The sequence below is a fragment of the Heteronotia binoei genome, chromosome 3 (genome assembly GCF_032191835.1).
Source record: "Heteronotia binoei isolate CCM8104 ecotype False Entrance Well chromosome 3, APGP_CSIRO_Hbin_v1, whole genome shotgun sequence".
NCBI lineage: Eukaryota > Metazoa > Chordata > Lepidosauria > Squamata > Gekkonidae > Heteronotia > Heteronotia binoei.
In genome coordinates, this window is record NC_083225.1 from 59,852,632 (window position 1) to 59,873,740 (window position 21,109).

At 38.5% G+C, this 21,109-nt stretch overlaps 1 protein-coding gene across 1 annotated transcript; it reads left to right on the forward strand.

Moving 5' to 3' along the window:
- Positions 1-2,417: 2,417 nt before the first annotated feature.
- On the forward strand, positions 2,418-19,979 carry ASMT (acetylserotonin O-methyltransferase). Its single transcript, XM_060235108.1, has 8 exons — positions 2,418-2,613; positions 3,552-3,726; positions 5,003-5,132; positions 8,492-8,560; positions 15,928-16,046; positions 17,040-17,180; positions 18,306-18,428; positions 19,764-19,979. Exons 1-8 carry the CDS (start codon positions 2,500-2,502, stop codon positions 19,973-19,975), a joined length of 1,083 nt encoding a protein of 360 aa, XP_060091091.1. The 5' UTR covers positions 2,418-2,499; the 3' UTR covers positions 19,976-19,979.
- Positions 19,980-21,109: the final 1,130 nt, after the last annotated feature.

Below are 21,109 nucleotides of genomic sequence, written 5' to 3' on the forward strand. Positions count from 1 at the left end.
GTGTGAGGTTTTAAAGAGAACAAACAAATGTTCTTAACTATGTTGTATGTTTGCATTTTTACCCTGAAAGTCTCTGGTGGTGGGTCATTTGACCAGGCTGAATTGAGGGAAGCTAGGAGAAACAGAGGCTAAAATCTCTTTTACAGCCTTACAGCCTCACCCCCTCTCTCATTGATGCTAACTGATGGCTTTAGATATTTTTCATGATGGGATTATGGCATTCTCATGTTCAGAGAGGCTTGCAGACTAACAGCTTTCCCAACAAGCACTTTGGGGTATTAGGCTCCAGTACCTTAAGGTTTTCTTAAGAGAGTGAAAGCAATTCTAATTTACTTTCTCTATATTTTAGTAGGCACTTAGACAGTAATCATCAATCACTGTCCAAGAAAACTGCAAACTGTGCACAATATGTTGTCTGTTTAGTTACTGGAACGAACAGTCTTGTGCACAAGAAGACACTCTGCTTTTGTAAATCTTTTTAGCTGATTATCTTGGATATCCTCAAAAGAAACAGCCGCTCACCAAGTTAGAGATTTATTGCATTTGGTTTTAATCAACAAGATAGCCTTACAGATTAATATTTAAAAACCTGTCACCTTTATTTTCTTTTTATTGAAGTTAAGATTACTGACTTTTTTTTGAAATGATAAACACTCCTCATTTCCATACCTCTGTGGTTGATGGAAGAATCTATGTTGAGGGATCATGCTGAACAGGATGGGGGACTCCAAGACATGGCTTTCAGAAAAGGAGTAAAAGGTGTCTTCTGGTCTCACCACCTCATCCTGTCAGTTCAATCATAGTGTCAGAAGAGACCTCCAGGGCCATCTAGTCCAACCCCATGCACAATGCAAGACATTCACAAATACCTCCCCCCCACACATCCTCAGTGACACCTATTCATGCCAAAAATGGCAAAACCCCCCAAAGACCTTCAGGATTCCTGGTCAAACTGGCCCTGAGAAAAATTGCTGTCTGACTCCCAAGCGGTGATCAGCATTTCCACGGCTGTATAAGAAAGGGCCACGAGAACTAAGCACTGATGCAACCCTTCTTGCCCTCCTCATGACCTGTGTAAGTTCACAGAATCAGCATTGCTGTCGGATGGCTATCTAGCCTCTGTTTAAAAGCCTCCAAAGAAGGAGAGCCACAACGTCCCAAGGAAGCCTGTTCCACTGAGGAACCACTCTGTCAGGAAGTTCTTTCTAGTGTTTAGCCGAAAACTTTTGATTTGGTTTCAACCCATTGGTTCTGATCTGACCTTCTGGGGCATCAGAAAACAACTCTGCAACATCCACTATATGACAGACCTTCAAGTACTTGGAAATGGTTATCATATCACCTCTCAGTCTTCTCTAATAAACATATATAGCTCCTTCAGCCTTTCCTCATAGGACTTCATCTCCAGTCCTCTCACTATCTTTGTTGCCCTCCTCTGGACATGTTCTAGTTTGTGTATATCCTTAAATTGTGGTACCCAAAACTGAACACAATACGTTAGGTGAGATCTAACCAAAGCAGAGTGCAGCAATTCCATCACTTTGTGTGATCTGGGAACTACTTCATCCACTATGCTTTAATAGCATAACATACACATTTAGACTTCTGTTGATACAGCACATAATTGCATTTGCCTTTTTTAGCTTCCACGTCGCACTGCTGACTCATGTTCCGTGTATGATCTACTAAGACACCTAGATCCTTTTTTGCACAGACTATTGCCAAGACAAAACTCCCCTGTTCTACAATGATGCATTTGATTTTTCCTACCTAAATGCAGAACTTTACATTTATCCCTGTTAAAATTAATTTTATTGGTTTTAACCCAATTTTCCAGCCTGTCAAGATCATCCTGTATCCTGGCAGGCTGGAAAACTGGGCTAAAACAAATAATGCAACACATCTTAATTTCTATTTTAATAATAGCCATGATGGCTCATAATGTGATTAGCAAATGACTAGGGCAACCTGTGCCTTGCAAAACTTGACAAATTCCACAACTTGGCCGGTATATCAGTGCTACGGGAAAATAACTCCTGTATGAAAGAGATAAACTTGTTCTAATCTATCTCAAGGGCTTGATAAAATATTAAAAATGAAATATGTTGGAATATGAATTGCTTCTGTTAGAGTTGACTTAATCTTGTAAACTGTAAGCTTTCAATGGTGACAAGTTAATTCCTACAGCAACATATTTAAAAACTAGTTTCAGATGGGTAATCATATTGGTCTGCAACAGAAGAAAAAAATTGAGTCCATTAGCACCTTAAATATCAGCAAGATCTCAAGGGTATAAACTTTCAAGAGTCAAAGCTGCCTTTGTTAGATTTAAAAAAGCATTCTTCTGACTTGTGGCCTGCAATTGTTCCAAGTGGTCCCACTTTAACTGGAGCAAATTAAACCCACAGAGATTGGAGCATTTCATTCAAGTGAGTGGAATTAATATAGTTAACTAGGCTGTCCAAATGATCTGTGCTAGCAGGGAAGAGGCTTATTTAAATGAAAAGGGAAAGAGGATTTCTGTCAGAGAAGAGCAGAAACATGAGCTCTGCAGAAGACCTTGAGTATCTTCAGATGTTAATTCAATATCAGAATGGATTTTTAATATCAAAGGTAAGACTCACAGGTAATACCTTAACGTTACTGAAACTAAGAAGAAACACTTATAGTTATCTGTGGTTATGTGATCAAAATGAGTAGACACTTCACATGAGAACTACAGGGGTAAACATTTTAACCTAATGATCATAACTGTTGTAATTTGACATTGGAACTGTGTTTGTTTAAAGAACTGAAACTGACATTAGCTTTGGGAGCTTGACCAACATCTGAATAATATATATCAATACAATAATTTAGAACCTGCCTGTCACACTGGGAATTCCATTTGTTAAAATTAATAATTTGGCTAAACTATATAATTTGTCAGACTTCCAATTGCATTCAACTTTCTTTCTTGATAACATTATATATTTGAAATCCTTTAATGCTTAAACTAGAAGGAAGGCATGCTTTAACTTTAAAAAAAATCAGCGTCAACCAAAGACATTATCTAAAAACAGTAATGTAGCTTTCCCACCATCTGTATTTCATTCTTTTATTTTTTTTACAGAGAACGTATAGTTGCTTGGCATTTACCAGCTTGTGCTGTCCAGGAAAAAAATCTGGTCTTGGTTAATATGTTTCCTTACACCAGCGAACAGAGTGGAAAGAAAGCAGATGGCAAGATAATTCTGTTTGTTTTTACATTCTAAAGAACTATTTAGTGATGCAAAAAAAGAAACCTGTGGGTCTGTACAATTTTTTTTTAAAAAAACAGCCCTTACTGGTTCTTGCTTTTGCAGTCACTGAAATTGATTTTGTAAACCCACAAAATGATAGGAATATTGTAAAGCCTAGTAAAGAAATGTTCAAAATTTCCATCAGACATGACCAGAAGGGGAATACTGAAGTGAGACAATGTTAACCTTTGTAATGTCTCCCTTTCTAATTTAAATGGTGCCAGATCCACCCCATATTACCTTTCATTTCTCCTCTTGTTTGGTCTTTAGGTTATGTTTGCAGCTTGTGAGTTGGGTGTTTTTGACCTGTTAAGCAAGTCAGAAGAGACCTTGTCCACAAAGGCTATTGCTGAAGAGCTGGGTACCAGTCTCCAAGGGATGGAGAGGCTGCTTGATGCATGTGTGGGTTTGAAGCTCCTGATCATAGAGGTCAAAAAGGGAGAAGGTAAAAATGTCTAGATGGAATCAGTACGACCAACCACTTTCTATCTTGGTCTCTGTACACAAACTGAAGTAGGAGATATCTGCTAGTTTCTTCCAAAAATTGAAGGTAATATGGAAGAAAGATTGCTGTCCTTGGTGCATACACTCATCCTGCTGTTATCTTTTGATTAAGCAAGTTTTAGAAGTTCCTGAATTCAGAAATATGAAACAATTGATGTGTTCATGACAAATTTTGGCCAGGTCATGGTTTGCAAATTGAATTTGTGACTCTGCACTTTTTGTTCCTTCTAAGCTTGCAGTGCAAGTGGGTTTTTCTGGACCCTCTGTGATTTCACTGGTATTTCTAGGCAACTCTGTACATTGTACTGGTTTTGCTAGGCTTGCAAAAATGCCCCGTTGCCTGGATCATGATTGAGCTGGTATTGCCACATTGGTATTGGGTGCTGCTAGGTACTAGCTCAATGTGTGCCGATCCTATTCTCAAACCTGTACAAAGTGTTTGCCAGTTTGCATGTGTATGTGCATGGTGGGAAATGATGCCTCTTCCAACCCACTTCTAGCTCTCTAAAAAAAGTGTTTGTTTTCATCCTTGGTACAGCAAACCCTTTTGAGTGCATGCAAGGGTATGTGAATGCACTACTGTTCAGCTTTTGTTCCCCCCCCCCAACAGAATTTGTGTTGCTTCAAAATTCTTTTAAATTGCTAATTTTAAAAATATGAATTTGAACACAAGGGGGACTACTGCTGGGAAGGGCTGTTTGCAAGGAGTTTGATACATGGCCCTCTGAATCATGAAGTATACTATTTTAGATTCTATTAGGACCATTTGACTATGTAGTTCAGATCATTTTACTTTTTAAAGATAACATTTTACTGTGTCATGGAAAAGTGGGTCTGAATGATTAGCTTTTTCAGACATATCATAACACCTATAAGTGAATCTCAAATTTGGATTAATGGGCAAAATGTTCTGCATGAGTGAGTTGTTCAGTGGAACATTGCCACTCTGATGTCAGTATAAAATTGACAATATTTAAAATTATTTATAGTAGATTCAAGTGAGTACAATATATCTTGTTTTCTTCATCCTCCTTGTTATTTTGGTCATGGTTCCATCAAGCATCTTATGGTGGCTTAGTCTCCTGTATAATCCCCATTTTCAAAGAGATTCAGTATGGATTTGCTTTCCCTCACAAGCAAAAGAATGGACAAAGTAAATATAGATGCTGAACAGACCTTGCTACATAGTATATTGATTCTACTTCTTTCCTATTTAGTGTTTTATAGAAATACAGAAATATCCCATCTCTTCCTCACAAAATCAAGTCCAAAGTCTCAGTATCATAATTTGATGTACTACTCCAAAACCATCTATCCATGCTGGCACTACTTAACAGATGCTGTAAGGTAAGGAGTGAGGGAAAGAGTGTTTATGATGCCAAGAGAAATATCATGTATCTTCAGAGCTCCTTATAATGAAAGATTGTGCTTTATAAGGAATTGTGTCATGAGGCAGATCAGGAAAAATGAAGATGTTGAATCTTAATTATGAGAGAATTATTCTGATATGCATTGTGTGTGATCACAAATAGTGTTGCTCTACTAATGCTTCTGACTGTTTAGTGTTACACGTCTTGTGTTGCCATTTGCCAGTAATTCAAAGCACAAAATTACTGCAGAGATGAGGAAAACTATTAGGTTGTACCTATCTGATGGTCCCAAAGGGAATATAGTCATAACAACACTATTTACAGAGTGGATCTCAGGGGGATGCTTGATGATGTCCACTGGTTCTTCTTCAGGCTAAAGTGTGCAGCACATGTGAAAAACAATATTATTCCAGTCTCTTTTATAGTATGATTTTTTTTTAACTGTTAAAGTAACTATCAACAAGAAGAATAAAGACAAATCAAGCATACTCCTTCTTGAAAGTTCTTTTGAAGAAGCCTTTTAAATGAATGTGTTTCTTTAGTTAGTTATATCACACTCAAGGGCCCAAAGCAGCTTACAGCATCATTATCTCCACCTTCATTTTATTCTCAAAACCCACCATGGGTTTCCTGAACAGGAAAGACTTGCCCAAGGGCACCTAGGGAACTTCCATGGCAAAATGAGGGAGATATATTCATTTCAAATGTGGGGATTCAGACCCCTGACTACTATGCCACATTGCTCTAAGAACTGCCTGGTTAAACGATGAAATATAATAAATTATGAAATATAATAAAATAAATAATCACTTTCAAAAAGAACTTCTCAAATATATTGGGGTTACTTAGACACCAGATATATGTATAAGGTGTATAAAGCACAGCATGTCCAAGTTATTTATTAGAGTCTAACTAACATTTGAATCAGAGTTACACCCTTGTAATACAAGTGTCAATTGATTTAAAAAGGTGTAATGTATCATAGAACATTTTTTGGAGGTCATTAATTTATAGAGTCACCATAAACTGGAAATGACTTGACATCAGCTAACACACACACACAAAACACTATGCTCAAGACTGCACTTTTAAAACATGATGAAACCTTTAATGAAAAGCTGTAACAATTGTTTTCTGTTGATGCAGCACTGATCACCTTTAAATGTTGATCAATATATTTTCCTTATTTTTATTTTCATTTTTTAAGTTGTTATATAAATACTTGACACATGTAAGAGGGCTGAAGTCATGCACACATGGATCCCCACTAAGAAGAAGTAACCATGTATATCAGATGTTTGATAGATATGGGAAGGTAGAAGAAGGAATTAACGGCAATCCCACTATTCCACATTAAATAATTGATTTGATTGACACTATTACTGCTTAACGTTATGAAGAGTAAATATGTATTTACAATTGATAGAGTTAGAAATGAAGGACTGGGTGGTGTCCTCTGCCTCCAGACTTTGTGGTAAGAGAGTCAAATAGCCAGAGAGGCAATCCCTATGTTTTCTTCCTATGTTTACTCTCCTGCCACTGTCCCCTTTGATATGTAGATTGCAAGACTTTTTTGTAGAAAGAGCCCAGCAGGAACTCATTTGCACATTAGGCCACACCCCTGACATCACCATTGTTTCACACAGGGCTTTTTTGTAGAAAAAGCCAAGCAGGAATTCATTTGCATATTATGCTACACCCCCTGATGCCAAGCCAGCCAGCACTGCATTCCTTTGTGCTCCTGCTCAAAAACAGCACTGGTAGATTGTATTCTCAGGGACAACTTCTTTCCGTTCATCCTCTCTCCCGAACACTTTCCCTCCTGCATGCACCAAGAGGGCGAAAACACTGTCGTCTTGGCACCATGACCCAGATGGCCTCTCACTATCTCTGTCCATCCTTCGTTAGACTAGAATACTATCCTATCTCTACACTTTCCTATCCAGAGTGTAGTTCTAGAATAAAGCAACTACCATTAGTCTTAAACTTGCAGCATGGCTCTGTGTAGTTTTGTAAGCTGGGTAACCTGGTGAAAAGACGCTCCTGTGGTTGTCGCTTTGTTTAAAGCACTCTGCTAACTAGTGGGTATTGGACTATAACTATAACAGTTAATGCAGTAGGTTATGGGTCCAGCACAAAGTATCCCTGGACAGGATAACCTAGGCTAGCTCAGATCTTGGAAGCTAAGCAGGGTCAGCCCTGGCTAGTATTTGGATGAGAGACCTCCAAGGAATAGCAGGGTCATGACATGAAGGCAAACAATGGCAAACCACTTCTGAATGTTTCTTGCCTGCAGGGTCACCATAAGTCAGTTGTGTCTTTGCAGCAAAAAGAAAAAAAAGAAAGGACAATCAGTTCAATAATGAAAAATAATTCATTTCACATCAAATATAGACTGAAGTTACCACAAATATCTGGGGCAGGAGGGATCCAGAAAAGTCTCCACATGCATTATACATGTGGAACCTCTTAGGCAACACTGTACTTATTTTATTTGATTCATTTATACCCCATATTTTACCCCAAATAGGACCCAAAGTAGCTTACATCATTCTCCTTCATTATATCCTCACAACAGCCTTGTGAGGTAGGTTAGGCTGAGAGAGTGTGACTCTCTCCTGTTGCTCCTGTAATGAGGGCTAATACCAAACCATTTAACTGTCATGTCTAATGTAAGATTATTCTGAGAAGGAAATAAAAATAATTGGCATTTGAAAAGTTAGAATGGTATTGTAATGTAATGGGAGATATAGTAAGAGAGTGGAAAATGTATAACAAAACCTGAGCTTGCAAAAGATCCCAAATTTATATTGTTAGGGCTCTTCCCAAGTAGCGTTTCACTAACGTATAGAAGCCGACAAATATTCACTGCAGCAAAAATTATTATAGTAAGAAAATGGAAAAGAAAAAGGTATTTAAATTTTAAAGAATGGATTAATAAGTAATGACACACTGTCTAAGTTAACCAAACTGGTGAGGCTGAGAGATTACAGAAACTCATGCTTTGATGAATGCTGGAAACCTTTTCTGAAATCCTGATTAACTGAGTTGAAGTTAAATTATATTTAAATATGTGCTGTTTTAGGTAAAGAAAAAAAAGCAAAAAGTCTAAAAGGTTTGATATAGTTTGTATTACTTAGATGTTTACATTTTCATAAACATATGTTTTCTTTTGTTGTTTATATCATTATTTTCTTTAAAAATGTAACTACAGCAGTGATTGATTTGGGGAAAATGTATTATTAATGTATTATAATGTAAAATGTAATAAAAATCAATGTTAAAAAAGATAGGTTAAATCTGTTAGATATCTTAATATATTTTTTTTAATTTAAGGGAAGGAAAAAGTCAATCTGAGAGAGCATTTGGTGTTTCATCAAATGATATCTTTGAAGCACTTTACAGGTAAGGCTGCTGTGTAACAAGGTGATGGATTGGACTTTATCGTTATGTGAGAGGCAAGTGTTGATGGTGGTGGATCTTTCTCACATTCAGCTTCGCATAGAACCTCTCTGAAGCCCTCAAAAAGGCACTGCAGTGGATTGCCTTAAGTCTGTTTACATTCTCATAGCATTAGATTCCTATGCAACTGCTCACAGTTTGAAGAATTTTTAACCACCACCAGCAAAGAACCTAGCGAGATGCAATACATAACAAGAGAGAAATGGTTTGCTTGTATATGTTGACCTACAAGACATCACTGAAGACTAAGTAGTAAGTAAGTAAGTAAGTGAAGACTAGAGACAAAGCTAGCCCCAGGCAGCCTGTGTTATGCTAATATGTGTGTGTACTCCGACTAGTAATGGGGGTGGGAGAGATACTAGGGCCAAACAGAAGAGATTCAAGATAGTGGAGATGAGGGTAGAAATGAGGTTGCTTGATATCTTTATTATTCCTTTAAAAGTAGCTCTCTGGGGAGTGGGTGAACTTCTGAGAATTGAACTCTCTGCCTTCTAACAGATCACAGATGAAAACAGGGGCACCCATGAATGGCTGGGATATGACAGTGAGGACAATATAGGGATGCCAGCCTCCAGGTGGAATCAGGGGATCCTCAGAATTGCAGTTTATCTCCAGACTACAAAGAAAAAGGATGCTTTAGACTAGAGGGTGGACTCAATGGCATTGTACCCCACTGAGACCTCTGTCCTCCCCAAGCTCCACCCCCAAATCTCCAGGAGTTTCCCAACCTTCATCTGGCAACCTTGTGGTGACCAGAGGGACCTGGCAATCTTAATCTGGCAGCATGGCTGACTTCCACTTGATAATGATTCTCAGGCATTTTCTCATTGCTGCTGATTCAGAGCCAAGGGCACAGAACTTCTACATGCTACATTGCCCTGCATTTTCCCTGCCACAAATTGCTCCAACTGCCACACCTTCCCCCAGCCACCAATAAACTTTTGGTTTTATTTAAGCATTGGTCTTTGACCATTTAAAAAACCTCAAAAAGCCCCTTCCTTGCGGTGATGGAACAGAGTGTAAGAGGAAATGGCAGCTGCAGGCCAGAATAGTACTCCTTGGGTGGGACTTGGAAAGAGCTGGACTTCCCCACCACTGCAGCAGCAACCTTAGCACTGCTGCATTCATTCCAAAAAAAGATATAGTAAAGCAGATATAAGACTTCCGGGGGAGGAAAATGTCGAGCTGAGCTGCTTCTCATAATGGGAGCAGGCTGGAACTTCTGTTCGGGGTAGTGGAAGGCATTTAATGCCTACTGCCTACTTTTCTCAGTCAGAGATTAGTCCAAGATATGCACAGGAAATTTTGAGGAGATTTACCTTGGCTAAAAGGGAGTCTGTGGGGGGCGGGGGCTCCTTTGAGGGGTCTCCGGGAAGAGTTGCATTTTCATCATCTGTAGAAGTTTTCAGAGTCATTTAGTTGACATAAGCTCAACAGGATCCTAACCTTCTTGGACATTGCTAAACATCTAAAGCTTTGCAAGACCGGTGGAAACTTGGATAATTGGAAGAGAAGGTACAAATTACTGTCTTTCATTCAGGAACTATTTACAGCTTAATGGAATAAATTGAAAAGGTGGGAAAGGAAAATCTAGAAAGTCTGGAAGAAGAGGGGAGGAAGAGGTGAAATTTGGACTTTATAAATATAAAAGACAGTGTTAAAAAGTGCTTAAAAGTGGAAAGGAATTAATTGTTTAGTCTACTTGTGGTTTTGAAAAAAGAGCACCATCGTCACAGACTTACAGCACATTCAAGCAAGACAGGAAGTACATCAAGTATCGTGAGATCTCCTTACCAGTGTGAATGAGACTTCGTGGCAACAAAAGCAGGAAGTAGCAGAGGGAAAACCTACTCTAGGAATTTACTACCATTGAGAAACATCGGCGACCATTGCTGGAAGGTCAAAATAAAAACAATGTTTTTAAAGAATTCGGGACATTAAAAATTATTGGAGTTAACTGAGAAGAGGGTAAGAAGTTAAATACTATTGGTCATATTATTTATGTGGACCTTGGATGTTTTTAAAAGGGGGGAAAATTGTAAGGAGCAGTAAAAAGTTGTGACTGCCATTTTGGAAGTTTTAAAAACTTTAAAAATAAATATCTTGACTTTGGGAGCTCCGAGGACAGCGAAATTGGGCTTGTTATAAAGGGCAAGTCCTACTCTTTTGAATCTGATAGTCGAATTGGAAATTGGTGAGGTCCAAATTTTCGTTGTTTTTTAAATGTCTGAACACAAGCAGCCCCGTACATGGGCTACTTCATTGGAAAAAATGCAAAGCCAATTGGAGGCAATGGAGGCCAGAATGATGAAAGGGGGAGAGAGATGATAAATGAATCGGAGAAAAAAAATATTGCAGAGATTAAAAAAGATATGGAAGATCTCAGAAAGGAAACTGAGGAAACATCTAAGAAAGTGCAGGAGGTAGAAGGCAGAATGAAAGTATATGATTCCACCTTGTTGAAAATGCAAGAAAAAGTGACAATCCATGACTGCAAATTGATGGAGACTCAGATACTCAGAGAGGAGTACCTGAGAAAGGAGGATGGTGATTTAAAAGAATATATAATAAAAATAATAGCAGAATTTTTAGAGGAAGACCTTGAAGAGTCTAAAAACATGTATGACTATATGTATAGAGTGAACTCACTTTATGCCAAGAAAAATAACTTACCAAGAGATGTTGTCATAAAATATATGACAAAGGAAATGGTGGGAAGGATCATGAGTAAAAACTTTGAAAAGACATTGATAGTGGGAGACAGTAGAGTGAGAATCATGAAGGAGCTGCCAAGGCAAGTGATAAATGATAGAAGAACATATAAAAAGTTGACAGAAAAACTGAGAGACAATGGAATGAGGTTCAGATGGATAATACCTGAAGGCTTGAGCTTTGAACTCCAGGGGAAAAGAATTACAATTACAAATGCACAGGATATGTGTAGATTTTTTGAAGAAAATAAAGAATTTGCACCATGATGGATTACAAATTATCGTCTTGGAATGTAAATGGACTAAATTCACCACAAAAAAGAAGGGCAACATTTCATTGGATTAAGAAACAAAATTGTAATATAATTTGTTTGCAAGAAGTGCATATTAAACAAAAGGATTATAAATTTTTATGGAACAAACAATTGGGAGTGGAATTTTTTTCATTGGCTGAACAGAAGAAAAGGGGAGTGTTTTTTTTATATTAAACAAGAATTGGAGCCAAAATCAGTATTTAAAGATAAAGATGGAAGATTTGTAGCAGTAGAGACAATATTAGATGGAAAAACAACGTTGTTATTGGGTCTCTATGTGCCTAATGGTGCAAAGACATTATACAACAGCTTGATGAATTGACCTATGACCAAGTTTTGATAATGGGAAATTTTAATGGAACAGTTAAGAACTCATTGGACAGGTCGGGAGGGGAAAAAAAACAATAGTAAAAAAGGAAAATTGCCAAAGTCTTTTTTTGAACTGGTTAAACAAGAAAATCTGGAAGATATATGGAGGAAATTTAACCCTGAATATCAGGAATATACTTTCGTTTCTGCAAGACACAAAACTTTTTCTAGAATTGACATGTTGTGGGGAACTAAAGATTTAGGTCTTATAACAACGAAAATAGAGTTTTTACCTAAAATTGGTGCTGATCATAACCCAATAATGTGGATTACAAAATTGTCCAAGAAGGTGAGAAGATGGAGACTGAATGAAAATTTGCTACAGAATAAAGAAATAGTGACATACTTAGAAAATGAAACTAAAGCTTTTTTCCAAGTGAATGACAAAGAGGATATTGACTTTCAGACAGTCTGGGATGCCTATAAAGCAGTAATGAGAGGAATGTTGATTACTTTGAATAATAAAGATAAGAGAGGTAAAAAAAAAAGTTGTTGGACATTCAAAATGAAATAAAGAAAAAGAAAGGGGAGTTGAGAAAAAGGCCAGGGAAAAAGAAAATTTTAATGGAAATTACAATATTACAAACTCAATTGACACATTTGTTAAATAAAGAAGTGGAATAGAGTTTGAAAAGACTTCAGCAGAAATCCTTTGAGGGAGAAAATAAACCGGGAAAGTATTTGGCTTGGCACTTGAAGAAAAAGAGAGAAAAATAGAATTATTAGAATTGTGGTAAATGGAAGAGAAGTGGTTACTCAAGAGGGAATAAAAAGAGAATTTTTAAGTTCTATGCCAAATTGTTTAAAGGTGTTAAAATAAAGAAAGAGAAGATGGATGAGTATTTACAAAAGATAAAAATAGAGCCCTTAACTGAAAATATGCAAAAAGTTTTGAATGATCCAATTGAAAAAATAGAAATTGAAGCAGCAATTAATGCAATGAAGAATGGAAAAGCACCTGGGCCTGATGGATATGCAGCTAAATATTTTAAAACTTTTAAAGATGAGTTGATACCAAAATTGCAGAAGTTGATGAATACGATAAGAATAAAAGGGAAAGTACCAAACACATGGAAAGAAGTTGTTACTTCGTTGATACCTAAGGAAGATAGAGATGTCACGAACGTAAAAAATTATAGACCAATTTCGCTATTAAATAATGACTATAAAATATTTACAAGAATCTTGGCAGAACGGCTTAAACAACATTTGATAAACTTTATAAAGGAAGATCAAGCAGGGTTTCTTCCCAAAAGACAAATAAGAGACAATCTTAGAACTGTTGTAAATATTGTAGAATATTATGAAAGACATCCAGAAAAAGAAGTAGCATTATTTTTTGCAGATGCAAAGAAAGCATTTGATAATTTAAATTGAGACTTTATGTTTGCAATAATGGAAAAAATGGAGCTGGGTGAAAACTTTATAAGAATGATAAAATCAATATATTCTGAACAAAGTGCAAGGTTGTATATAAACACAGATCTTACAGAAGATATGAAAATTAGCAAAGGTACTAGACAAGGCTGTCTGCTTTCACCATTGTTGTTTATAATGACTCTTGAAATATTATTGATGCAGATCCAAGAAGAAAAAGAAACAGAAGGATTAAGAATAAAAGGATTTACTTACAAATATAGAGCTTTTGCTGATATAATGTTTATAAATGAAAACCCCATACAAGTTACACCTTTGCTACTAGCTAAAATACAAGAGTATGGGGAGTTGGCGGGACTTTGTATTAATAGAGAAAACTAAAAAAAATTCTGTGTAAAAATATGTGGATGAACAAGCAACAAGAATTACAGAGACTAACGGTTTGTGAAGTCACCTCTAAGGTAAAATACCTAGGGGTGGAGATAACAATGAAGAATATTGATCTGTTTAAAAATAATTATGAGAAGTTATGGCGTAAAATGGATGAAGACATTAAAATGGAATAAGTTTAATTTGTCATTGTTGGGTAGAATAGCTGCAATCAAAATGAATATCTTACCAAGAATAAGCACCATGTTGTTTTGTGGAAATTGGGGGCGGGGAGGGAGACCACATCCCATCAGCATCTGAGCCAGACAAACACTTGAACTGATTCCCCACTAGGCTTGTTCCAGCATCGGAGCTCTCCCCCCCCCCCCCGACACTTCCATCCAATTTCACACAAGCTGGCCGGTGGCTGTGACCTGACCCACCTCTTTCCTATGATAAGCAGAAACCAGTTTTCAGAGGATCTTACTTGCCACAGGAAAGAGACTGGCCAAGTCACTGCAGTGTGGCAGCTTGTGCAAAATCAATGGAAGTGTTGGGGGGAAAAGAGCTCCAACACCGGAACAAGCTTAGTATGGAATCAGTCTTGGTATGGAAGTGAGAGAGTCCTCACAGGCAGTGGAAGGACCTATACAATTCAGATTCAAATGTGATGGAAGTAGCAAATGAGGTCTAAAATTGCACCAAGGCAGGTGTCTCCAGCTGACAAATAATTAGTACACATCAAGCTAGGGTTGTCATAGGGTTGCCAAGTCCAATTCAAGAAATATCTGGGGACTTTAAGGGTGGAGCCAGGAGACTTTGGGGGTGGGGCCAGGAGACATTGGGGGTGGAGTCATGAGCAAGGTTGGAACAAGTAAAATTGAACTCAGAAAGGAATTCTGACCATCACATTAAAAGGGACTGCACACCTTTTCAATGCCTTTCCTCCATTAGAAATAATGAAGGATAGGGGCACCTTCTTTGGGCTCATAGAGTTGAACCCCCTGGTCCAATCCTTTTAAAACTTGGAGGGTGTTTTGAGGAAAGGCATCAGATGCTACACTGCAAATTTGGTGCCTCTACCTCAAAGAACATCTCCCCCCCCCAGAGCACCAGATACTCATGGATCAATTCCCCATTATTCCCTATAGGAATCGTTCTCCATAGGGAATAATAGAGTGCCCAATAGACATTTCTAAAGCGGGGGGAGGGTCTCCAAACCAGGGAATCTCCTGACCCCTCCCTCCCTCCTTCTCTCTCTCTCTCTCTCTCTCACACATACACTGGGTATGGTTCCTCCACAACTTTACTTGCTCTGAAAATGAAAGCAAAACAAACAGAGGGTCTGTGCTCTGACAAAACTGCTGCTGACCCTTCCCCATGAAGCACTTCCTGTTTCCTACTCAACTTTAAGGGCACACATTTTTAAACCGGGTCTGTTTGCAGGTTTCTAAACCTGCCCGAGCTCTAGAGGTACATGATGACTATGGGGGCGGGGCTTCCCCCCACCGGCCAGCTGGCTGGGGGCAGGGGGAAGCCTGTAAAACCAGAGGATCCCCTGCTGGGACATGAGGATTGGGAAGCCTTGGTTGTCAACACCATCTTGGGAAAAGTTTGGATGCTTTGGGAGTATTGTCTGGAAAGGGTATAGAAGCATAGAAGGGTATAGAAGCATAGAGTCCACCTGGACTTCCTGGAGAAAGGAAGAAGCATAGAGTCCACCTTCCAAGGTTGGCATTTCCTCCTGAGAGCCAGTTTGTTGTATTGGATAAGTGTGCTGACTCTTATCTGGCAGAACCAGGTTTGATTCCCCACTCCTCCTGATGCAGCTGCTGGAATGGGGAGGAAGATAAAGGGAGACTGTAAACCACTCGGGGCCTCTGAGATTCAGAGTGAAGGGTGGGATATAAATCCAATATGTTCTATGTTGTTCTTCTGAGGCACTGATCTCTCTAGTCTGGAGATCAACTGCAATTCCAGGAGAATACTAGGGACCACCTGGTTAGACCCACACCAAGTCCCTATAATACACATACTGTTTCAAGTTTGATGTGCTCACATTACATGTACACAAAGTTTAGGATTAGGATTAACTGTGTGTCTTTACTTAATGTTAGACCTTCTGGATTTATGCCATAAATTTATTGCAAATATAACTTGGAATGTCTAGATCAGAGGAAGAAATGATAAAATTCATGTCTGGCTTGAATGTGATTTGGAGCATTTGTGGCAAAGATGTGATAGCAGCATTTGATCTTGCCCCTTTCACTATGATTTATGACCTTGGAGGTAAGTTCCTTCAGAATTTTCAATTACCTTCATTTCTTAGATATGGAGAGATTTGCTGTGAACTCAATTCCACACACTTAGGTTCCCCACCCCATCCCATCAGGAGAGCAATTTAAGTATTTTCTGGTCCATGTAGAAACTCCTTATCTATGTAGCATGGGATCTAACTGTAAAAATGTGCTATTTCTTGGACATAATTGTAACAATTCATACTCCAGTTCGGTCTTTTACTGAGATACTCTAATGAAGTATATGCACATTATAAAGATCCTTTAACTGCTTGCTGTAAAAAAGTGATCCCACAACGTGTTGACCATGTGTCTCTGGTGCTCACTTCTGCCTTTTGTAAATAGCTTCTTTCCCAAACCAAAGAATTTATCATGGCTTTCCCCTTCTTCATTGGAGCACAAGGTGCTTCAGAAGGCCCTGGGAGGGAATCAACTTTGTGTCTTCAGGAAAGCATGCATTCAAAAATTGCTGTCTCATTGTGACTGCTGTCTCCGTCATTGTGACTGGCCCTCTACTCTCATAGTATTTGTGCTGTGTTTGCTGGATACCCCACTCCAAATATGCATTTTATGATCATTGGTCACAATCAATACACTTCCTTAAAATCTAAAAAGTACCCACAACTTCAACAAGGTTGGGTGCTACTGCTCTAATGTGTCAAGGGCACACCTGACATTTCCCTGGAAGACTGGGATATTCCAAGCATTCTAGACTATGGATCCATGCATTAGCATGTTTCTTTTCTTCATATTTCTGGTGAAATATTGAATGAAGAAATTTATCTTCCCTGCACCAGTTCCATATATGTTTGGTAGTAGCATGTCTTGCCAGTGATTTGAGTTCCCCATTGGACATTACATTAGTCACATGAAAAAGGAAAATAAGTTCTTCATGCATTCTAATTAGTTCAACCAAATCCCAAAGGAGTGTCACAGCAGAATATAGTGCATGGTGTGAATTTAATTTGTACTTTTCTCTGAAAAGGTGGGGCTGGTGCCTTGGCTCAGGAGTGTGTGTCACTGTATCCAAATTGTACAGTCACCATTTTTGACCTACCCAAAGTGGTACAAACAGCAAAGAAGCATTTTGTGTCTTCAGAGGAAAGCCGGATCCGTTTTCATGAAGGTAAACTTGGGATGCAGTCCTTAAAAACACTTTCCTGGGAGTTAGCCCCAATGAATGAAATGGAGGTTGCATCCAAGTAGTCATGCTTAGCATTGCTTTCGTGGCTTCTTCTGGGGTCATGTTCACAGTATGCTTTGTTTCAGAGATAATAAGTATGTTCTGCTCCCCCTGTGTATTCCTTTCCCCATCTGTAGAAAGCAGTTTCATACTATAGTATACCCTGTAATTTCTAACTCAGAAATTTTTCCTCCGATGATTGGAAGCAGGGGTTTTTTTTGTAGCAGGAACTCCTTTGCATATTAGGCCACACACCCCTGATGTAGCCAATCGTCCTGGTGCTTACAGTAGGCCCTGTACTAAAACCCCTGTCAGCTCTTGGAGGATTGGCTGCATCCGGGGTGTGTGGCCTAATATGCAAAGGAGTTCCTGCTACAAAAAAAAGCCCTGATTGGAAGTATTTGATACACTTCCTTAAAGGCTTAAATATTTGTTAAAGTCAAGACTGTAGGAAAAGTACATCCACTTCTGATGGCAAGTATAGATGCTAGGTTGTGTTCTTCATTACAGCCTGAATTGAAAGAAGGAGCATGCATGGCCATCCAGATGCCTAACTTATTGCTGCAGACAATTCTCAGTGCTTAAGAAACAAGCCCAAGGACATGGCTTGGCTCTTGGACACTGGAAGCAGCTGGTGCTACATGGTGCTCAGCCTTTGTATGCACAGTTCTCCCTCTTGTGTGTTTGTGTCTTCATCAGGCCCCATCTTGGAAGTTTATGGGTAAACAGAACAAGGAATGCATAAAGTTTGACTCCTTCTGCTAAAAATTAATCACAAGAAAGGCAGTCTGTAATACAGCTTAAAACGGAAAGAACTTGTGGTTTCCTTTTTTGTGAAAAGCAACAGTTCATATTTTAGTGCCTGGCAAACTGACTACTTGTGGCTTACACTATGATGCTGCTTATCCTCCAGCAAGTCAGAGGGGGGGAAATGGCTGTTTTAATGGCTGTACTATTATGGAAGCAAAACCAGTGGATTTCTTTTGTTCTTAGCTAGTTTTGTTTCATTTTATACTTTCTTGTTCCATTTAATCAGAAATCTTTCCCCCTCCCTTTTTTTTGGAACAGGAGATTTTTTTAAAGACTCAATTCCTGAGGCAGACCTGTATATTTTAGCAAGGATCCTCCATGACTGGACAGATGAGAAATGTGTACAGCTTCTCACAAAAGTGCAGAAAGCTTGCAAAATGGGTAGGTATTTGTATGCAATGGGTAAAATGTCTAACTCACCTTCCTGAAAAATAGGGAAAGCTATAAGGAAAGGAGGGGAGGGCTTCTCCTTCCTTATCTCTGCTGCAGCAGTCAACTGTCCCTGGAGATTGAGGTAAATTGCAGCAGGACTAATTAACCATTGGAGAAGAAGTAAGATAAGCAGAGGAGACAAAGAATAGGTAAACAGACCAAACGGCTTCTGCTTTCCTGGATTCCACCAGGTTCCTGCTTTTCTAGGTTCTGGTCAAGCATTCACTGGTTTCTAGGGAAGCAGCAGAACTGTCAAAGTCAGGTCCTGCCTTGCCTTTGAATGCAACGTGCAATCAGATAGGAAAATTAAAGATTTCCTGTCTACCATCAATGCCTGTTGGTAGAATTAACCTAAAGAGTTATTTATATAAGCAGTTTCTAATTTATATGTCTGTAGTATGCAAGGACATGTTTAAAAAGATTAACAATTACAAGTTTTACAAGAAAGCAACTCCAGTACTTCCAAATCATAGTTTTAATTTTGTTTATTTATTTAAAACATTCATTCTTCTTTATGGAGCTCAAGGTGGCTTGCAGTATAGGTAACATACAAAAAATAAAAGACATAACCCAAAATTTAAAATCACAATTCATGACTGCTAGTAAACTCAATCAAATGCAGTTCCAAATAAAACCATCTCCAACTGTTTCCTACAGATCAAAAGTATTCTGTCCAGGCACACCTTCCTGGGTCCGTAAGTGCCCAAGGGAATTTTGAGCTTTCATTTGTGAAAGATATGGTCCCCATTCCATATGGCAGTTTTTTAAACCTTAAGACTTGGAGGATATCAAGCTGCCTTATAGCCAGAGAGACCATTGATCTATTTAGTTTAGTACCATTTGCTCTGACTGGCAGTGACGCTCCAGTGTCTCAGATTGAGAAAGGTCTTTCCCAACACCTGTTACTTGAGAACCTTAATGTGGAGATCAGGAACTGAAGCTGGGGCCTTTTGTATGTGATGTATCTGTCACTGAGCCACTGAAAATTCATGCCACGGAGTCAGTCTGTTCTCAAGACAACTAAGGTAATTATTCCACCAGACATGTTACAGGCATCTAGGCAAATAAGTAAGCCCCATTTCCCTATCACATTTTTATCATACATTTCCTTCAAGGAGTTCATTTTATCCTCACAACAGTCAGCTGGGCAGTGACTGGTTGATGCGCTTAATGGCTGAATGGAAATTTGAACTAGGCTCTCTAGGCTTTGTCTAATACTCTAACAACTGCAACACTGGACTGAATTTTAAAATTCTAGCTTTATACATTGTGTGTCCCAACTAGGTGGTGGAGTGTTACTGGTTGAAACACTCCTGAAGGAAGACAAAAGTGGGCCCCTTGAAAGCCAGCTCTATTCCCTCAATATGCTTGTACAGACTGAAGGAAAAGAACGGACATCCACTGAATACAGTGCACTCCTTACAGCAGTTGGTTTCAAGGAGATCAAAATCAAGAAAACTGGAAAACTTTATGATGCCATTTTAGGAAGAAAATGATGGTTTCTGCTGAGGTATTATGTATATGCAGTAATGGAGTAAAAACATTAAAGGTCAATTCAACTGAGGTAATCTATGTTGTTACAGTTGAGGACAACAACATAATGTTAGATTATGATGATTTAGTTCACCCTACAATAAAACCTTTTTGGCCTTTTCTGTTTAAATTCTCCCCCTCAGCATGCCTTACAAATCTATGTAGCATGTGTTTCTAGATGACTATCCTATTTGTAAGCTTGGGTATCTCTGATGTGTTGGACTATTATTAAACATTGTAAATGCCAAGGGCAAGAGCTCAGTCACAGAATGATGAAAAACAGGTCAGCCAAAGTGAAAGAAATGAAAGACCAATGTTTAGTTGTGGGGGTAGGGTGGGAAACCTCTCATACAAGCTTGAAATGGCAGGCTGAGAGACTGGGGAGATAGAGCTAAAGTGCTTATAAGGCAAGACAGAACTTGGGCAGAAATTAGTGTTGTCGTGGGAAAAATATCACCCATTTATTGTGAATAAAATCACATGGTTTCTCATTTTGATTGAATACATTGTCGTACATGTTTAATGTGTCCTCCTTTATGTAGCTTGGATCAGCAAGGGCAGTTGAACAGTTGTCTATAATGTTTGGTGAAAGCAGTTGAACTGCCTCAACCCAAAGTTATTGTCTGTGCAATTCTAACTAGAGTTATTCCTATTAGAAATGCACTGTATATAATCTCCATGAGATCTCTGCATATTGTTAATCGGTTCAGGTAGGTAACCAGGTCTGAAACAACTGAACAAAATCTGAGTCCAATGGCACCTTTAAGACCAACAGAGTTTAATTCTGGGTGTAAGCTTTCATGTGTATGAACACTTCTTCAGATACATTAAAATGCAAGTCATCAACCACTACATATAGGTAGACAGTGATGAGGGTGTTGCCAGGAAGGGCCAATTAGAGTCAAGATGCATAACTCACTGAGCCGTAAATATAGCTAAAACTGGATTAAGGCAATTGGTAAGACTTGTGAATAGCAGCAAATTAGCATACAAAATAATAATAAAGGTGTTTACAATATATGCAATAACTGAATGACTTTAGCATGTGTAGTGAGATAAGAAATCAATATCTCTGTTAAACCCTGGGGGTTTCATTG